This window comes from Stegodyphus dumicola, chromosome 2 (genome assembly GCF_044657685.1).
Source record: "Stegodyphus dumicola isolate Sdum_Otavi_A_Nest chromosome 2, ASM4465768v1".
Taxonomy (NCBI): domain Eukaryota; kingdom Metazoa; phylum Arthropoda; class Arachnida; order Araneae; family Eresidae; genus Stegodyphus; species Stegodyphus dumicola.
In genome coordinates, this window is record NC_140769.1 from 31,001,823 (window position 1) to 31,020,337 (window position 18,515).

Below are 18,515 nucleotides of genomic sequence, written 5' to 3' on the forward strand. Positions count from 1 at the left end.
AAAAGATTTTTTTGGTCCATAGTTAAAAATATTTTCAGGCACCTGCCTGAAACCCTTTAGGGTGGGGGGAGGAAAGGAAATAAAAGCAGATCCAGGAAAAAGTAGTTATATTTATTGGTTCTTTAATGGCCAAATAAAATCCAGAGTTAATATAAAAAATAACATTAATTAATATACATAGCACTAAAAAAATACAAGGCTAAAGAGCAGACACAAAATTAAAATTGGTAGTTAGCATAGCAAAAAGTGTTTACATCATTAAATATCAATAAAAATTTTTAAATGGCACATGTTTAGTAATGTACTACCATTGGCTACTTAATTTTCAAGCACTGACCCACTTTGCATTTCTTTTATTTGCAATATAAGACTATGATTGCTCTGTATTTAGTGTTAGTAATATTACTTGAAAATAAAAAATAAACTGACATAATATAAGTTTTATTATTTACATTTTATGTCACTTTCTAATGGTTCTCTGGTATAACTGCTAATACGTATATGTAATCTCATATAAATTCTAGTTACGTGTTAGAGTTATAACACTCACAAAATAAAGGGGGAAGCAAGTGAGAGAGAGAACATTATAACATGTAGGGAGGGGATTTTGTTGCTTCTGTTTACATTTAAATTTTGATTTATCATTAAAAAAATGCGTTTCTTTTTTTGCTTCCACTAATATGAAATTTCTTACAGTTAATTTAATATAATTTCAATTACATTTGATCACATATGTAGCTGCCTAATGTCCCTGTTTTAATGGGAGACTCCCAATTTTTCATTTCATCTTCCTGTCTCCTGGTAAATCTGAGAATCTCCCAGTTTTTAATTTTTAGCTTTTACAAAGGAAAATTTTTCCCAATAATAAATAAATTTCATTGCATTAATGAAACTTAAATTTGGGATATTCCATCCACTAACCCATAATGATTTTCAGCGTAATTTTTTGATTAAATTTGATTTGATTTGAATTGTCTTAACCACTTGCGCTAAAAAGACGTGCCGCACATGTCGAGATGCTTTTGTCTCAAACCGCAAGCGACGTGAACACCACATCGATAGGCATTTATTGCAAAAATGAAAATAACTTGGTGCACACGTCGCCTAACAACAAGATTGTTTATTTCTCGAGTTACAGCTCTGGATTGCACTCGCAGACGCAGAGCGGCGTAAATGAGACACTGTACCGCTTGTTATATTGTAGCGCACGGCACCGCAACCGTGAAGTTTAGTCTTAGCGCAAGTGAACTACTGTAGACACTTGCAGAACATTTTATAATGACTCAATGATTTTTAATCAGTTAATATTTATATCTGATTTTTAAATCAATGTAAATTGATCTACATAATACTCTGTGCATTAATTACTAGTTTTATTTTCACTGTATTTTAAAGTACTTTGATAAATAAAAGCTCTCACTTCCTGCTCAGGATTTTGTCAGTGTAAATAAATAAATAATATAAGAAAATTACAAAAGATTCTAATTTATTGAAAATGCTAGTCAAAAGTTATAAAATTAGAATATCTAATTAGATAATTATATATTTTACATCAGGTTTATAAGTAGTTCAGTAACCTAAGCCTGAGTTACCGTTCCATTCGAAAGTGAATTTAAGCCAATTTGGAGGCTTTTTGAAATGGCATTAACATGCAGCACGAAAACCTCCGAGAAAGTCCCAGTTTTCATGAGAAAATCGTCAAATTTTTGTATATTTTTGGGTTGGCATCTATGTATAATCAGATATTCCAAATCTAATTATCCATAGCTGCCAACTTTGATCTATATAAAATCTGTTGGCAGCAGGTATCCAAAGAATATATAATTTAGAATTCGCACTAGAACTGCAGTTAAATTTTTTTCACTTGTGAGTTAAAACTTGGTAATGAGGTAATAAGCAATTTGTCTCTTTTAGTTAGTTACTTCTTTTCCCACATTTTATAGCACCTTTGACTATGAAAGGTACTGAATTTTTCTTGTAATGAATGAGGCTATTGATATTTGAAGAACCACACTACAATTGCTTCCACATTATCTCGGAGCTGATGATCAATATCCATTAATAAAAGTGGTGACTTTTTTAGCCATGCTGCATGACATCCAGAATGTTCATCTTTTGATTTTGTAAAACTGAAAGGAATTTAAATTTAATGAAATGAAAAATTTAAGAGAGACAACAATTTAAGACAGACTGAATTTTAACAGCGTCATCTACAAAAAAAAAAAAAAAAAAAAAAAAAAAAAAAAAAGAGCAGTACATTACTTTGTATCATTATTGCATTCATTAAATATTTTTATCATTTTTGAAGAGAATATCTGAAGAGGAAGTGAAACTTATTTTCAACATTTCATTTATTTAATCAGTTTGCTTTCTTCAAATGTATATTACTGTTTATGTGTAATCAGATATATTTTATAGGATATAAATAATTATTTATTATTAATATATTTATTACAAGTAAAATAGAATTACATATTTTCATGTAGGACGAAACAAGTATCTCGGTTTCGATCACCTGAAGTAATTGAATTTTGCAATGAACTTGAACGCTGTCAAGAGAAATTGATAGAGTATGCAAAAGCAGCATGGTCTACTTTTTTAAAGTAAGTGATTTTCCTTTTGATATAATTGATACCTCTATTCCTATAATAGGTGGGATGAAAAAAAAGAATTGCTACGGCTAATTTATCCAAAGAGAGAAATTCCAACCTTCGCTTGTTATAATCTTCTCTAGTAACTCCTGAAGTTGTGGACAAAGTCTAAAAACTCCAAAGAAATCAGCATGAAGACTATCACAGAAAAACTGAACTTGATATGATTCTGTAACTAGGCCTTTAAAATCAAGAAAGACAACAAGATCTTACAAAATCCAAGGGGTTCTTAAACTTCTGCTACTTGACCAAGACAAACAACTGCAGTTCTGTGTTTGGTATAAGGATTTCAAAATGGCAGAAAATTTTTTTTTAATTTGGATATTGTTCTCTGTTTTGGGAGGCCTGTTTTCATAAAAATGGTGTTGCTCTCTGGCAGGCTAGTTAAAAACCAAATGAATTATTTAGTTATGATGCATAATAACAAGGATGCAAACTGAAAGTTTCATTTTATTCAAGCATGTTAGCATAATCCAAGCAATCCATTTTACTGTTGGAATCCAGCGGCATATCAGGAAATAACTGAGCAGTTCTCTACAATGATCTAACATATCATGTTTTCATTGGAATGATGCAACAAGCCATTTAACCAGTTTTGCAAAATAACACTTGCATCCTTTTTTTGGTAACGAAGAAATATTCTTAATATCTCAAATCTTTTATGCCCAATATATAGTCAAATACAATAAAAACATGAGGGCTAAGGTGATGGGTACTTTCATGGAGGACTGAGTAAGAAAAATTGGAAGAATCATGAGAAACACATAAAGCCAGCCCATTCAACAAGATTTGAACCCAAATCAAGCAATCACTGCTAAGCCACTTTATTCACTTGGACACTAATGAGCCAAAGAAACAAGTATATTTTGGTAATCCCAAAACTCTGGAAGATGTAATAATAATGGAAATAATGTAAAATAAAAATTCTTGCAGGTCTAATTTTGAAGCAGTTTTTTTTTTAATTTTATTATTTATTTATTTCTAATGCAATTTAAATCCTCTGAACAACAACTTTTTGAAAAAATATTTTTTATTTTGCGAATATGATCAATATTTTCTAGATAATTATTCAAAAATGTTTTTTATATCTTGAATTTACATTTGGTTGCTAAAACTAGCACTTTAGATAAGCATGTTAGGAGAGTTTACACTGAGGCAAAGATACCATTTTGCTGCTCTAGATGCGCAGTGGGACAAGCAGTATCCCATCATGTCATGAATTAACCTAAAGGTTTACCTGTGTTTTTTTCCCCCATGAAATAACATTGTATTAGGGGCTAATTATCTATGTGTAAAGTTATTTTTTCAAAAAAAAAAAAATTATGCACCGAACGAAAAGAAGTGAAAGTGTTAATTTCAGGTTAAATGATTTATTGATCATCCTGTACAACTGTAATGTATATAACTTCTGGCCATTAGAAATGCAACACCAGGAAAGAATGATCTGACGAATGTCAAAATCACATGAAAGGAAGAAGAGGTTGGGATAAGCAAATGATTAGTATTTCAGCGCATTTAGATGATGCAAGAGGGAGAAATGACATTTGAAGCACTGCGTAAAAGAAAAGTTGTGTATTGGATTTCTCATTCGGAAAGCACTTTGTAAGTTCAAAGTTTGCTCAGAATATGATGTTATGCCTTGAATGAGAAGAAGAAATGCTTACCATCAAATGTCAGAATTCAATAGAGGCAGGATTATTGCATGCCGAGAGTGTGTATTATCGTTCCGGTCGGTCACACTTAGAAGCGGTGTAACACCAGGGTGCCTGGGTCAAGGATCCTACCCCTTGTCGAACAAGTAGGTTATTTTGAATGCTGTCATGAGTAACTAACATAAGATACATTTCTTAATTTTTTTTTATAAATTATGTTCATATTTTCGAGTAATGGGATAATAAGATAGTCTAATAGAAATAAAGTGTGCGTTGAGTTCCAGTAAAGACCTGAAAATGCCATCTGGGAAAGCTGGAAAAGGGGAAAAGAGCTGGCTTTAACCTAAGTCCTAGAGATACATATAATACATACATACAATACAGATAGTATGAGTCAACTGGTGCACTTAAATCATAGCATAAATCACAAACTACAGTACAGGTAAAGTAAGTCAAATTAAACAATATGAGTTTTAAGTATGGCCATAGGCCATTTACAATTATTTGGGTCATTTACATCATAATCGTAGACCCTTATAACAGGGTTGTTGATACTTGTGAAGTTCACATAAAAATTCCAGGCAAGCCAGCAATAAAAATATTTCAGTTCTTCAATGCCTAATTCATCATGAAGTTTTTGATTTTGAATGTACCAGGGTGAGTTGCTGATCTGTCTTAGGACACAATTTTATGCCTGCTGTAAGTTTTTCTTATATGATTTGCATGAATATGCCCAAACCAGGCAGGCATAACATAGTATGGGGCACAATACAGTTTTATAAATAAGCAACTTGTTATCTATTGAAAGTACACTGTTTCGAGAAATTAAGGGGTGAAGTGTAGCTTTACTTGAAACTTTTTAAGGATAGATGTTATGTGTGGGTACCATGAGAGAGTTTACTGAGGATCACCCCAAGATAAAGGACTTGCTTGGCCCATGGGATATCTTCTCCGTAAAGTTGCATGTTTTTATTGAATTTGTTCTTTTTGCTAAAAAGGTTTGCTTGAGTCTTATCTTCATTAACTTTGATCTTCCATTTTGACAGCCAAGTCTCGAGTATGTTTATGTAGTTTTGTAATTGTTCTATTGCTGGGCTAATGAATGCACTTTGTGAGAGGATCGCAGAGTCGTCTGCATACATTGCAAGTGTTGTGTTCTGTGTGGCGGGAATGTCGTTCACGTAAATATTGAATAAAGTGGGTTCAAGCAGACTCTCCTCAGGGACCCCAGCAAGGATTATGTTGGTTGATCCTGTTGAGTTGTACCACCTCCATAATTTTGCTAAGTGAGGACAATAGGCTTATCATATGGTAGGATTCTGGTGAACTTGCCGGCTTTTTGGGTTTCAGAATTGGCATAATTTGAGCCAATTTCCAACATTCCGGGAAATGCTGCCATCTAAATAAGAGGTTGATAATCTTTGTGAAGTAAAGTAAGATCTTGACTGAGAATCTTTTGATCATCCTGTTGCTAATAGCATCATACCCAAGGCTCTTGTTATTTTTCAGCTTTTTTACATATGAGCAGTGATTCGATGTCATGACTAAGATTATGTTGTCTGTGTGTGCGCTTGTCATATAGTTGTTGTGAAAGTCAATAATTAATTGCTCTGTTGTGGGATCATAAATGTTGTTTGTGTGAAACTGAGATTCCAGATGCTGTGCTAAAAGTTCTGCTTTCTCAGTTTCTGTGCAGTGGATCCATTGAGGGCCTTTAAGGGGTGGAATGTTGTGGCATTTTTTGCTACTTTTGACTGCTAACCACATAGAGTTATTATCTGCAGAGAGGGACTCCAGGTAGTTAGCGAAGCGGAATTGTTACTAATAATTAGTGCGAGACTTGACTGCATCACACAGCCTATTGAAGATGATTTTGTCTTGTCTGGATCTCGTTCTCTGAAATTGCCTCCTGGCAGAATTGCGTTTTTTGATGAGCTGGTTAAGTTCTTTGGATCTAACAAATTTAGGCTGTTTCACTTCTCTCTGAGCATTTTTTTAAGCATTTTGCACTAAACTCCTTGATTAAACTATCAATATCATTGCCTGAGTGTATCATTGGGATAGTGTACTGGATGTTGTTTAGAGCTTTGGCATAATATTGCCAATCAGTTTTAACAGCTGTTTTGACTGGTGTAGTATAACTACTGATACCCAGTACCAAACGGATTGGATTGTGGTCGGAAGATAATTTGTCCAACACAGAAACATCCAGCGGAACACTTGTGTTGAGGTGAAAGAAGTCCAAGATACCGTTAGATCTAGTAGTATACAGTGTTGGGGTAGTTGGAGCTGCTATTTGGAAAGGGATCCTGTGAGGCAAATTGAATAATAAAATTGCTAATTGTGTTAGAATTATAGCAGTTCTATGCTCGGTGTCTAGCATTCAGGTCTCCACCTACGATTATGTGTGTGCCAAGTGTGAGTAATGTGTTGAGATCAGCCTCAACAGCTGTACGGAGTTTTGATGGTGCTATAATGTGTATGTTGTGTTTGTTATAATAGAAATAGCTGTAGCTTCAATGACAGAAAGCTGTGGAATTGTTATTTGATAGTGAGGAATGCAGCGTTTAACAAGGAGAGCTGTGCCACTTCCTCTCCTCCTGTCAGCAGTTATATCTCTGTTGGATCTGTATACACAGTAATTTGCAACATAAATTGGGTTTGAAGGGTCAAGTCTGTGTTCCTGTAGGAAGAAAAGATCTGGGCTGTCCTCATTTATAAAATCTCGCAATTCATTAATCTTATGAGATAAACCATTTGCAATCCATGTAATGATGTTGATACAATTGTTTACAATACTATACATTAAGCAACACATTTAAAACCAAAAATATTTTCGAATATTTCAAACAAGATAAACATCTTATCAATAGTGTGCTGTGCAGCTTGAAGCTCAGGCATCTTATCTGTAATTTTTCTAATAATATTGGCAAATGTTAATATTGGCACCTTTAAAAATGTCCACAAGTTCCTTAATAAATTTAAACATATCAGTAAAAACCTTCTGACCTACCTCAGTAGGTTTTCCCCTGCTACTACAATTAGTACTAACAGTTGCATTTTTCACACTATAATCCGACAATTTATTGTTTACAGTAGCAGACTTCCCACTAATTGCATTAGCATAGGTAACGCCTGGCATTACATTAACTTCTATTAACATTATTTCCTTCATTTGACACATTAACTTTGCTTATTTCATTACTCTGTGCTCTTTTGACGTTCCTAGCAATGGGAAACTTTGGACAACCACGATAATTGGCCGTGTGCCCTGGTTGTCTACAGTTACAGCATATGATATTATCTATACGTTTGGCTTTATAATTTTCAGTTTTGTGCGGTCCTGCACATCGAAGCTTTAATTTACAGTTATCTGATGAATGGTGGAAGTGTTGGCAGTTATGACACTGCACAGCACTTCCGACAGAATTATAAGGGGTAACAGAAACATAAAAACACATGAAATAAGTTTTATGAATTTCCTCCACCTCTGGTACGTTTTCCAACTGTACTTGAAATAACAGCATCAGAACCTTTGTTTTTAAGGTATGCATTTGCGAAACTCTGCGTACTTTATAACCAAGAGCAACTAACTCTTCTTGTATTTCGTCCTTGGGACAATCTAGGGAAAGGCCCTTGAAAACAACTTTAATGGGTTTATCCACTTTACTGAATATCAAATAGGGATCAATTTGTTTATCTTCCAGGTACCTTGTAACTACCCTATAGTCACTTTCAGTTTTCGGGAAAACTTTCAAGAATTCGCCATCAACCCTCTGGCTGATCATCTCACGATTTCCACGGGCAACTTAAATGTAGCAAAATTTGCTTATCCCGCGATTTCCGTGGGCATATGTTTTTCTTCCTTTATCGAGGAGCGCATCGCGTTTTTTCCCCATTTAACCATTGAAATAAATTATATACAATATTAGGCGTTTAGTTTACGTTTTAGCCAACAGATATCATTAGTTGTCCACTAAATTGCAGCATTTGAAGGCACGTGGTATTTTCAAATTTCACTTTTTGCCGCTTTTTTCTTACAGAAATGGCTGCTGGAAAACGTTCAACAATTATCTTGATTATTTTATTGAATTATTAATTAGATTGATTATTAATTAGATTTATTGAATATTGCGCAAAAACTGTGAAGTTGGACTTTGCCTTGAACCCTGTTTTGAACTCTATCACACTAAACTGCATTTCTAAGGTATTTTTCCCTCAGTGCTTTATATTTTCTTAAATTTTATACATTTTACTTTTTCATCTTATGCAATAAATAGAAAGTAACTTTAATTTGACTGAAATTTATTTTTTAAAAAATATTTTTTTTGGTGATAACATCTGAAATCGATTTTTTAGCAACTTAATTTCTCATGATAAAAATCTATATAAAAAATATTTTCTAGAAAGAAAAAGTGCATTTTTCAATTATCCAATATATATAGATTAAAATATGTAAGGAAAAAAATTACACAATTTTGGAAGCGATTTCGGTTCACAAAAAAAGCAGTCAGAGGGTTAATTTTGGCAGGAAATTCTAGTTTTAAGTTGTTTTTTATTTTCTTAACAGAATCGGAAAATTTTTCTGCCGGTTTTACTGTAATAGGTTTAACTTTTGGGGGCTCAATTTCAGTAATCTCAGGCTCAGCCTGATCCATATTGTCATTACTATTATCATTTGCATTCAAGCCACTGAATGTACAGTAAGACCCCGCTTAACGCTGTTTCGTTTAGTGCTGTTTCGGTTTAGTGCTCTATTATTTCAACCGGGGGATTCCCCAAAATTGTGCGCAGTGCTAGATTTCCAAATAACATATCCGAATTGGTGTAGTTATGTTTCTTATAGTTATGTTGCGGTGATGTACGGACGCATTTTTATCATTTGAAACATTTGTTGACATTATTCTAAGTATAAATTTATATAATACTATAATGATTAATACAGTGACAAATATTATGATCTTTAGTTTTTATCATGGGTGATAATAAAAAACAAGAAAAGAAAGCAACCAGAAAAAGCATTTCACTGGAAACTAAAATGCAAGTGATTAGAAGATTAGATTCTGGTGAACGTCAATCTCAAATTAGTGCTGCATTGAATTTGGCAACTTCAACAATAAGGACATTTCTTAAGAATAAAGAAAAAATACTGTCATCGGCAACTGCAACTACGTCAAGCTCTGCAACTAGAATTACCCGTTCTAGAAATAACATTATAGAGGAAATGGAAAAACAACTGTCTATATGGATTGACGACGAAATTGAACGCAACATGCCATTAAGCCAATCTATCATAATGCCTTCTTGACAAAAAGGCAGAAAATTGGAAACACAGAATAGATTGAATTATCTGACTGATTTATAATTTTATTTGTTTTTATAAGTATATTCGTTTATATTGTTTTTATTTTTGTAAGAAATAAATGTGTTGTTTTATTTTTATTTAAAAAAACATTATTAAATTTAATACCTAACCAATTTTCTATCCATCTTTCCCTAACCCCATTACTTACATGTTAAGATAGCCTCGTTTAGCGCCGTTTCGCATTACGCTCTACTTTGATGGAACGTATCCCCGCGTTAAGCGGGGTCTTACTGTATTGCTAACTGGGATTTCCACATTACACTTAATCAATTTAGCTGACCTGGCTGGATGTTTCGGCAAAACAAAGCAATCAGGATCAGTGATTTCAGCAGCTGACCTCTTATTCTTTTTAAATGGCCTCTTGGGCTTAGCATTAATATTATCCACATTATCATTAATATTAGATTCAGAATTGCTAACAGTTACTTCAGAGAAATTTTCTACATTAAAATCAACATTCTTACAAGTACAGTCAAAAGTCGTTAATTCGGACACCCATAATCCGGACCTCAAAGCTACAAACTTTCTGCGAATGCGTCGCGTTCACGCATGCGCACAGGTGTTTACGAGAGCGCGTAAGACCCTTATGGCTGCGAATATGTTTGTGCGCATGCGCGTTTAATGTGTAACGGAGTTATATGCTAAGCTAAAGTTATCTAATTCAGTTAATGTTGCAGATTGCGTTGTTCCTTAATCTTCGAATTGGATCCGGCTTATTATTTTTTGCAGACTGTTAGAGCAGTTTTATAAAAGTAAGCTTGAACTTTCGATTATGTCAAATAGAATTTCCGATATATATTTACTACAAAGCGAAAGTATGTTTTGAAATCCGAAATCTGTTTATCAATTTCACGCTGCTCTGCGGCAGAGGGGGGGGGGCAGAAACGTCATTATTAGGTTATGATAGATTAGAAATATTATGTCAAATAGAATTTCCAATATATATTTACTAATATGTAATTTGTATCTACAAAGCGAAAGTATGTTTTGAAATCCGAAATCTGTTTATCAATTTCACACCGGGGATTGGAAGTTGATCTGTCAACACTATCCTTATCTTCAGAGCAGATGTTTTTATTTTATTTGGATTATAATTCGGTACTAAGTTTAGTATTTCATCTCGATGTACTCCGTCTTTGATGTGATTTAAATCAAGTTCCTCGTCATTATAATTCGCTTCCGACAGTGAAGAAAGTGACCCAGAGGTTATTGAAAACATTTCGATTGACAAATTAGTCGGTATTCTCAACACAGCAATTATAGGACTTGAACAGCGGAACTTTGTAACTAAACAAGAAATTATGTCTGTTTAATAGAATTAAAGAGAAAGTATTATAACATGAAACGAAGCAACTTACATTGAAGGAAATGTTTAATAAAGTAAACAAATAAATATTAAGTTTTTTCTTTTTGTAAATTTTGATACCCTTTAGATCATAATTGTTCTTTATTTCATAAATTACGGTTTCATGTTTTTAATTTTGTAATTTTTGCATGCCATCTTACCAGATTTAAACTGATGATCTATAATCCGGAATCGCCGAAGTCCCGACGAGTCCGGATTAACGACTTTTGACTGTATTAGTTGTAACATTTTTAAGTTTACCAGCCATAACTTTTAGAGTAATATCAGTAACACTTAAATTGACACAGTCAGGATTATGTGCACCAAAAAACTCGCACTTACCATTATATATCCTTAATAGTCTATCAGCGAATCCGCGTTCCCTGGTTTACAAGTTTCGAAGAAACTGAATATGTTGTTCAACACCTTCAAAGTTGCTCATTGTTTCCAAGTCTATATCGATCAGCGTAATCCTATTTTTTAACTTTTCAATGTTCTGTAACACACACAAGTAGTCTTCTAATATTAAAGTTTCCGCATTTATTAACACACCCCAATTATCTCCTAGATATTTATCATCCCTAAAACGATGCATTTCATCCATTAACTCTAGCACATGGTTCCTAACCACAGATGTATCCATTTTAGCCATAGGGAGTTCGTTCCCCACCATAGCATGTGGTCACTAATCTTTGGCAAAATATCACTATTCACTGCACACAAAAGTCACACAATTTAGAAGTAATCCACATACGCATAAGTCCAATACGATGAAGAAATAGCATAGAATCTGATTATCGTTCCATGATATCGCCTCTCGCTCTGGTCGACATCCAACTTCTGTCATGTGAATATGGAATCAATGGGTTGCTGAGGGTCGTACTGAATGGTACGCAGGATCTCAATACCCTCCTATTCCCAACATTCGAGAGGACAAACATACTGTGAGGTCATCCCTGCAAAACTGTAAAACTATATCACGGGCCATTAGTCAGGAAATGGGTAGGTTTGCAACAGCTAGGACTATGAGCACAGTGACAATTACTACGACTTCCCATAATGGTGCAGCCTAGAGAGAGATGGTGATTCTGGTGCGCCGAAAGACAAAGCTGTATACAGGAGTGGCACAATGTTGTCTTTTCAGATTAGTCCCGGTTCTGCGTGCAGTATTTTGATGGTAGTATACATGTCTGGAGGTTCCAAGGAGACTGCACATTGCCTGCTTGCATTCAGTATCAGCATAGGGGGTCTACACCTGGTGTGATGCCATTGGGTACATGAGAAACACATCTCTAGTTTGAATCAACGATAATTTGAATGCAGATTGTTACATTTCTGGTATCTTACTTCCAGTAGTTGTGGTCTGTCTTTGAGGCCTGCCAAACGCAATCTTCCAACAAGATAATACAAGACTACTTGTTGGACGTTGTGTTCATATATATAATATAATTTGCAATATCTTGATAGCTGTAATAGGTTCAGTAGAGATACAGCTGTAATGGGTTGGAGAAGTTTACTGCGTAGATATAATTATGACACTGCAAACAAACTTGGCTGAAGACAAGACATAGTTTATTGCAGGGCAACTAATTCTTGATACACATATTCTTGTTCACACATCATCATGAGTGCGATATACACTGCACAGTTTTGTACAATTTAGGTCATCTTTAGATTATAGATGGCACAGAGAAACGAGCAATGCATTTTAGCAGCAGTGAGGCAAAGCAGGAAAGCATGCATTCAGAAAAAGTGAGATATAAAGCCAAAAGTTTCTTTAATCTGATTGGAGAAAAGATATCAGCATTGCTGTGCATTACGTAAGATGGCATGATGCAGATTAATTTTGAAATAATGCATTTTCAATTCATATATTATAAACAGTTACTATTTTTAGGACAGGAGAGGGAAGTATCTAAATTAAAATGAGGAATAAACAATGACAAATTGAAGATAAAAAGTGTGTTTCCATATTTTATAATGTAAAATAAAATAAAAATGTAAAGTAATGATTGTAAAATGTAAGATGGCATGATGCAGATTAATTTTGAAATGATGCATTTTCAATTCATATATTATAAACAGTTACTATTTTTAGGACAGGAGAGGGACATTCACAAAGCCGCTTGGTATATGTCCGAAATATTTTCCAAATACTCTTATTTCTGACTTACACCGGTAAATGTCGACATTCACCATGTACTAATGGTGAATGTTGAACATATAAGAATATTATATTTTCTTCTTTGTAATTCAGTCGCAAAAAAACACACTTGAAACTTAAAATAAGAACATAAGAACTTAAAACACACAGTACATTCAAAATGAGAAAGGAAAATATTAGAAGTTAAAAACTTACTAAATTATGTGATTCAAATCTTATTTATTGCAACAACTTAAACTATTATGACACTTTGAACTGCACAAGGGTCCCTTGCTTTTACAACTGCATTTATTTGTTGAACACTTCTTTTTGCAATGACAGCGTATACATATACTTCTCTCTTTTCGACCTACACCAGAGCATATCTGTGATTGTCGGCATGCACCGGTGAGGGTCCGAATGTACAAGAATGTAATGCAATATTCGATCTTTCACTGACATATTTGGTGAATGTTGACATTCTCCGGTAAAAGTCGACATTCTCCAATTTTGGTCTTTCATGGTCACATATATATTTCATATACTTCTTAGCACTAGTTATTTTTTCTTAATCTGCAGTGTACCATATACAGAGTAGTGACAGTTTTTAGTCATTTCATTGTCAAATGCTGATTGAATAACATAGTTTAATCTTATTGTTTAAATGTTTTTATTAGGTTTGTTATGACCTTTTACTAGAGTTCTCTAAGAATAACTTATCAAATGTTCACAATCATAAATTATTGTTTTTCAAATTTATGAAATGGTGGTTATTTAATATTTTTACAAAATGTCAAGGCGCGGTGAGATGGCTTCCTCGCAAAGCAGTTTTAGGGTTGCCATAAAATGGCAAGAGAAGGCAGGGTTGCCACATTTGTTGAGAAATTGCCCATTTGGTGACAAAATTGGCGATATGCCATGGACTGATGGAGAACCTTCTGGAACGAATTCTTACCGGTTTAGCTCAGAATGTTCTCGAACACGAGCCGAAAGCTATATAAACCCTGCTGGTCCGCAGTCAGTTAGTTAGAGTGTGAATGTGTCTCGTCTATCGAGTCAATCAAGTTGACAGCCATGCAGCGAGTGCTGAGTGGGTCGTTGAGTTCACCGAAGGAGTCTCGTAGTTTATCGTGGTGAGTACATCATCGAGAGAGCGTGTTGAGCTCCGGGAACGACTGAACCAAAGAGTCGGGAGCTGTGCTCGTGTGTCGTCGAGTGCATCGCGAGTTGTAGTGCGGAGAGTCTCGAGAGTACGTGGAGTTCCGAAAATGACCAAGCAGAGTCAGGAGTTGTACTTTGGAAAGCAGAGTTGGGTGCTTTGCAGGAAGCTGTCTCCACTGTTATTGCCTGACAGTCTGAAGGCTGTGTCACTGATTGTTCCACCGTGTTTATAGTAGATCTTCGACGACTGTAAAGTGTTATTGGAAGCTGTCCTGATTAATATTGGCTAAATAAGTGTTTTGATGCTTCATCAAGTGTCATCGTTATTCACTCCAAATCTACGAACCCCGTAACAATATTGGATTAATAAGTGTGCAATAAAAAGTTTGATTTTATAATTTGTTCTTTCATTGCAATGTATATTATGTATTTTTACTTATGGTTAAGTTAATATCTAATAAAATGTTTTTATTTCTTACATTTTCTTAATTTTGTGATATCAGATATAACATGATATAGTTCCTCTACATTTATTACTGCATAAGTTTTTAATTTAATTTTTTACTTTAATATATGTCTTACATTTACAGGAAATTTTCTTGATTTATTATTATATTTCAGGACTTATAATAGTTGTGTTTTTTGCCAGGTTGTAATGTTTTCTTCCCTATTTGATGTATTTTAGCTTATTTCTTGAAATGATTGTTGTTGAAATGGTTTTATAGTTTTTATATGTAATAATAAAAATGTTCTACAGTCAAAAGTCGTTAATTCGGACACCCGTAATCCGGAATGATCTATAATCCGGACCTCAAAGCTAAAATCTTTCTGCGCATGCGCCGCATTGACGCATGCGCATAGGCGTTTTACTCGTGCGCGCAAGAAATTTACCACTGCGCATATGCATCTGCGCAAGTGCAGAATACGTTTTCGCGTGCGTGTTTAATGTATAACGGACGGTAAAAGGTAAAATTATCTAATTATCTATTTCAGTTAATGTTGATAATTGCGTTGTTCCTTAATCTTCAAATTGGATCCGGCTTATTATTTTTTGCAGACTGTAAGAGCAACTTTCTAAAAGTAAGCTTGAACTTTCGATTATGTCAAATAGAATTTCCGATGCTGGAGCTCCCAAAGGATCTAGAAAACGAAAGTATGTTTCGATGTCCATCAAACAAAAAACGAATTGCTACAAAAAATGGATAAAAGCATATCCTTTGTTTATCTAACCGTTCCGAAATCTGTTTATCAATTTCACGCTGCTCTGCGCGGGGGGGGGGCACTTCGCGGCGCGCAATGAACTGGAAGTTGATCTGTCAACACTATCGTTATCTTCAGGGCAGATGTTTTTATTTTAGTCGGCTTATAATTCCTTACTAAATGTAGTATTTAATTTCGATGTACTCCGTCTTTGATATGATTTAAATCAAATTCCTCGTCATTATAAATATCACGAATACAAATCACATAGTTTTCTGGTTGCAATTTTCTAATTTCGGCTATGAGTAAGGTATGCTTTACGCATCCGCGCGTTAAAAGAAATGTTTAATAAAGTAAACAAATAAATATTAGGCTTCTTTTTTGGTAAATTTGGATACCCTTTAGATCATAATTGCTCATTATTTTATAAATTACGGTTTCATATTTTTAATTTTATAATTTCTGCATGCCATCTTACCAGATTTAAACTGATGATCTATAATCCGGAAAAATCGATAATCCGGAATCGCCGAAGTCCCGACGAGTCCGGATTAAAGACTTTTGACTGTATTATCCTTTTTAACTTAGAAGCATTGTAAAATCCTGATTTCTAAATGTATTTATTGCATGCATATGTAAAGTCATAACTGAAGAGGGTTTTTTTTTTTTTTTTTTTTTTTGTCAAACTTTTTTATTTAGTGAATTTGGAAAAAACTTTTACAAATATAAAAGAGCAGTATCATTTCTGGCAGAATTAGATTGTTACACGAGTTTCTCGAAGTTGGCAAAGGAGGAAAGATTTTGCAGGTTTGAACTTTTAATGATTATTTACTTTTAAATATGTAAATAATGTTTCTCTGAGAAGAAAAAAAGGTCTCTTGACTAGATATAAGGAGTGTGTTAAAATTTTATTTTATTTAGCACAGTAAGTTGTTACGTCATTTCAGCACTAAAATATCAGTTTTTATTTATTTCTTTATTTTTAAAATCATGCGTATAATAAAACTAATAATAAGAAATGAAATTAAAGAGTTTATCTTTTATTGTCAATTTAACTTTTATTTTACTAATTTTATTTTAAAGTCTTTTATCTCTGAAATTTATTTAAAAATAAAATAAGAGGATTTCATGTTGCATGTATTGTTGTCCCTTCTAAAAATTATTTCTCATGTATATATATTATTACATGAACACATATTAAAAAAAATAAATAAATAAAAAATTAAAAAAAAAAAACTTTTTGCAAAATGTTAAAACAACTACTTTTTATTTAACAAAGTGGGTTTGCCCACCTTCAGGATGAAAAAACAAGTTTCATTAATATTCAGAACAGCAAATTCAATCACGAAGATAAATATTTAAAACACCTACTTTAACTGCTTAACTTGGTCCTATAGCCAGACTATTAGAACAACCTTATAGGTACCTGCATGTTGCAAACAGTTCAAGCAGACCAAAGTTTTTTAATTCAGAATCTTAGAGGATATAAGTATCTGAAAGCTGCAAACAATTCAAGGAGACTAAAGTTTCTAAATGTTTGAGATGGTAGAGAAAAAGCGTAGAAAAAACACCAAGCTTGTCTAAGTGTCTGAGTTTTATATTGCTTTTGTGACTGTTGCATTGAGTTTCATTATACAAAAACCTGAATTCTATTAATAAGGATACATGTGTTTCATATCATTGTTCAAAAGAGAAGAGAAAAATACTGAAGTAACATATAAAATTAAGCAAAGCAATAAACTTGTGTTTTGTATAGATTTTAGTTGAGACTCTATTGATTTCAAGGACGAACAGGTACAGATCTGTTTTCATCAGGGGCAAAGAAATCTGCCAAAACAAAGCATCTGAAGCAGATTTTGTTGCTTCTGGTGAAGAGGGACTTGAACCTGTTTGCCTTTGAAATGGATGGAGTCTTAATTAAAATGTATGCCAAGCACAAGGCTAATTTAAAAATCAAACGACAAAAATCAGCATTATATTTACAAATATAAAGGTGATGGTTTTTGTTGTTTAATTTTTAAATTAATACTTGTTCGATGTGTTATTTTATCATAAGCACAAGGGCTGTTGTTTTGCCTAATTTTATATCATTGTTATTTATAGGAAGATATATTCCCCCCCCCCCATTTGTCCGTACCTTTTACAGCTAGCTTTACAGCTTTTACCGTAAAATATTCTACAAAAATAAACATAAGGAATGAGTTAAATTAAATTTTAAATACTAATGGTATACTAGTATGATACTAATGGTAACTAAATGTTTTTTGCATTCGTTTTACAACTAACAAAATCTCAAAATATAAATGTAAAATAAATGTAAGGAATGAGTTAAATTTTAAGTACTAATGGTTAAAGCCTGGAACTAAATTTTAAAATAATTGAGCTATAGAACATAAATGGATATTGTTGTTTTAATTCTATGGCATAGAAATATTATGCATTATATGGAGGGAACAAGTTAATTTCATATTTACATTGGTTGCTTTTTAACTCATAACTGTTTTGTATATAGATATCTGATTCCCAATTGGTATGCATTACAGGATGAAGTATTTATTAAAAAGAAAATCGTATTTACAACCTGTATAAAATATATATACCTTAAATTTCAAATTTGATATTTTTTGAAGTGCCATATTTTAAGGTAATTATTCTGTAAAAATTAATTATATATTATAAATTTGTTGTTTTTGTCAAAGTTAAGGAATTTGGATAGGGGTTGTTCAGCCTATCAAATTGTCTAAGCTTTGAAAGCTAGAATTGAAACATTTAAAGTTATTGTAATTGTTTCAGATAAATCAAAATGTAATAAATTGTGAATATCTTATTATGAATTAGATGATGGTGAGTAATTAATATAACTCATGTGGAAATAAGACAATGATGGTGTATATGAAAAATGTGTGTAATAGAGGTGAATACTATGATTTTCAAGAAGCTGATAAGTAGAAATCAGAGCTGTTTATTATTTTGAAATATTATTGAGAGATACCTGTTT

At 33.2% G+C, this 18,515-nt stretch overlaps 1 protein-coding gene across 5 annotated transcripts in view; it reads left to right on the forward strand.

Annotated features, from left to right (window-relative positions):
* Positions 1 to 18,515, forward strand: part of LOC118202991 (DNA mismatch repair protein Msh3-like) — a 90,217-nt gene that overhangs the window by 46,752 nt on the left and 24,950 nt on the right. For all 5 annotated transcript variants that reach the window (XM_035375227.2, XM_035375230.2, XM_035375226.2 and 2 more), the window contains 2 exons: positions 2,487 to 2,603; positions 16,217 to 16,324. In XM_035375227.2, the coding sequence (XP_035231118.1) occupies positions 2,487 to 2,603; positions 16,217 to 16,324 (225 nt within the window). The remainder of the gene's footprint in view (positions 1 to 2,486; positions 2,604 to 16,216; positions 16,325 to 18,515) is intronic.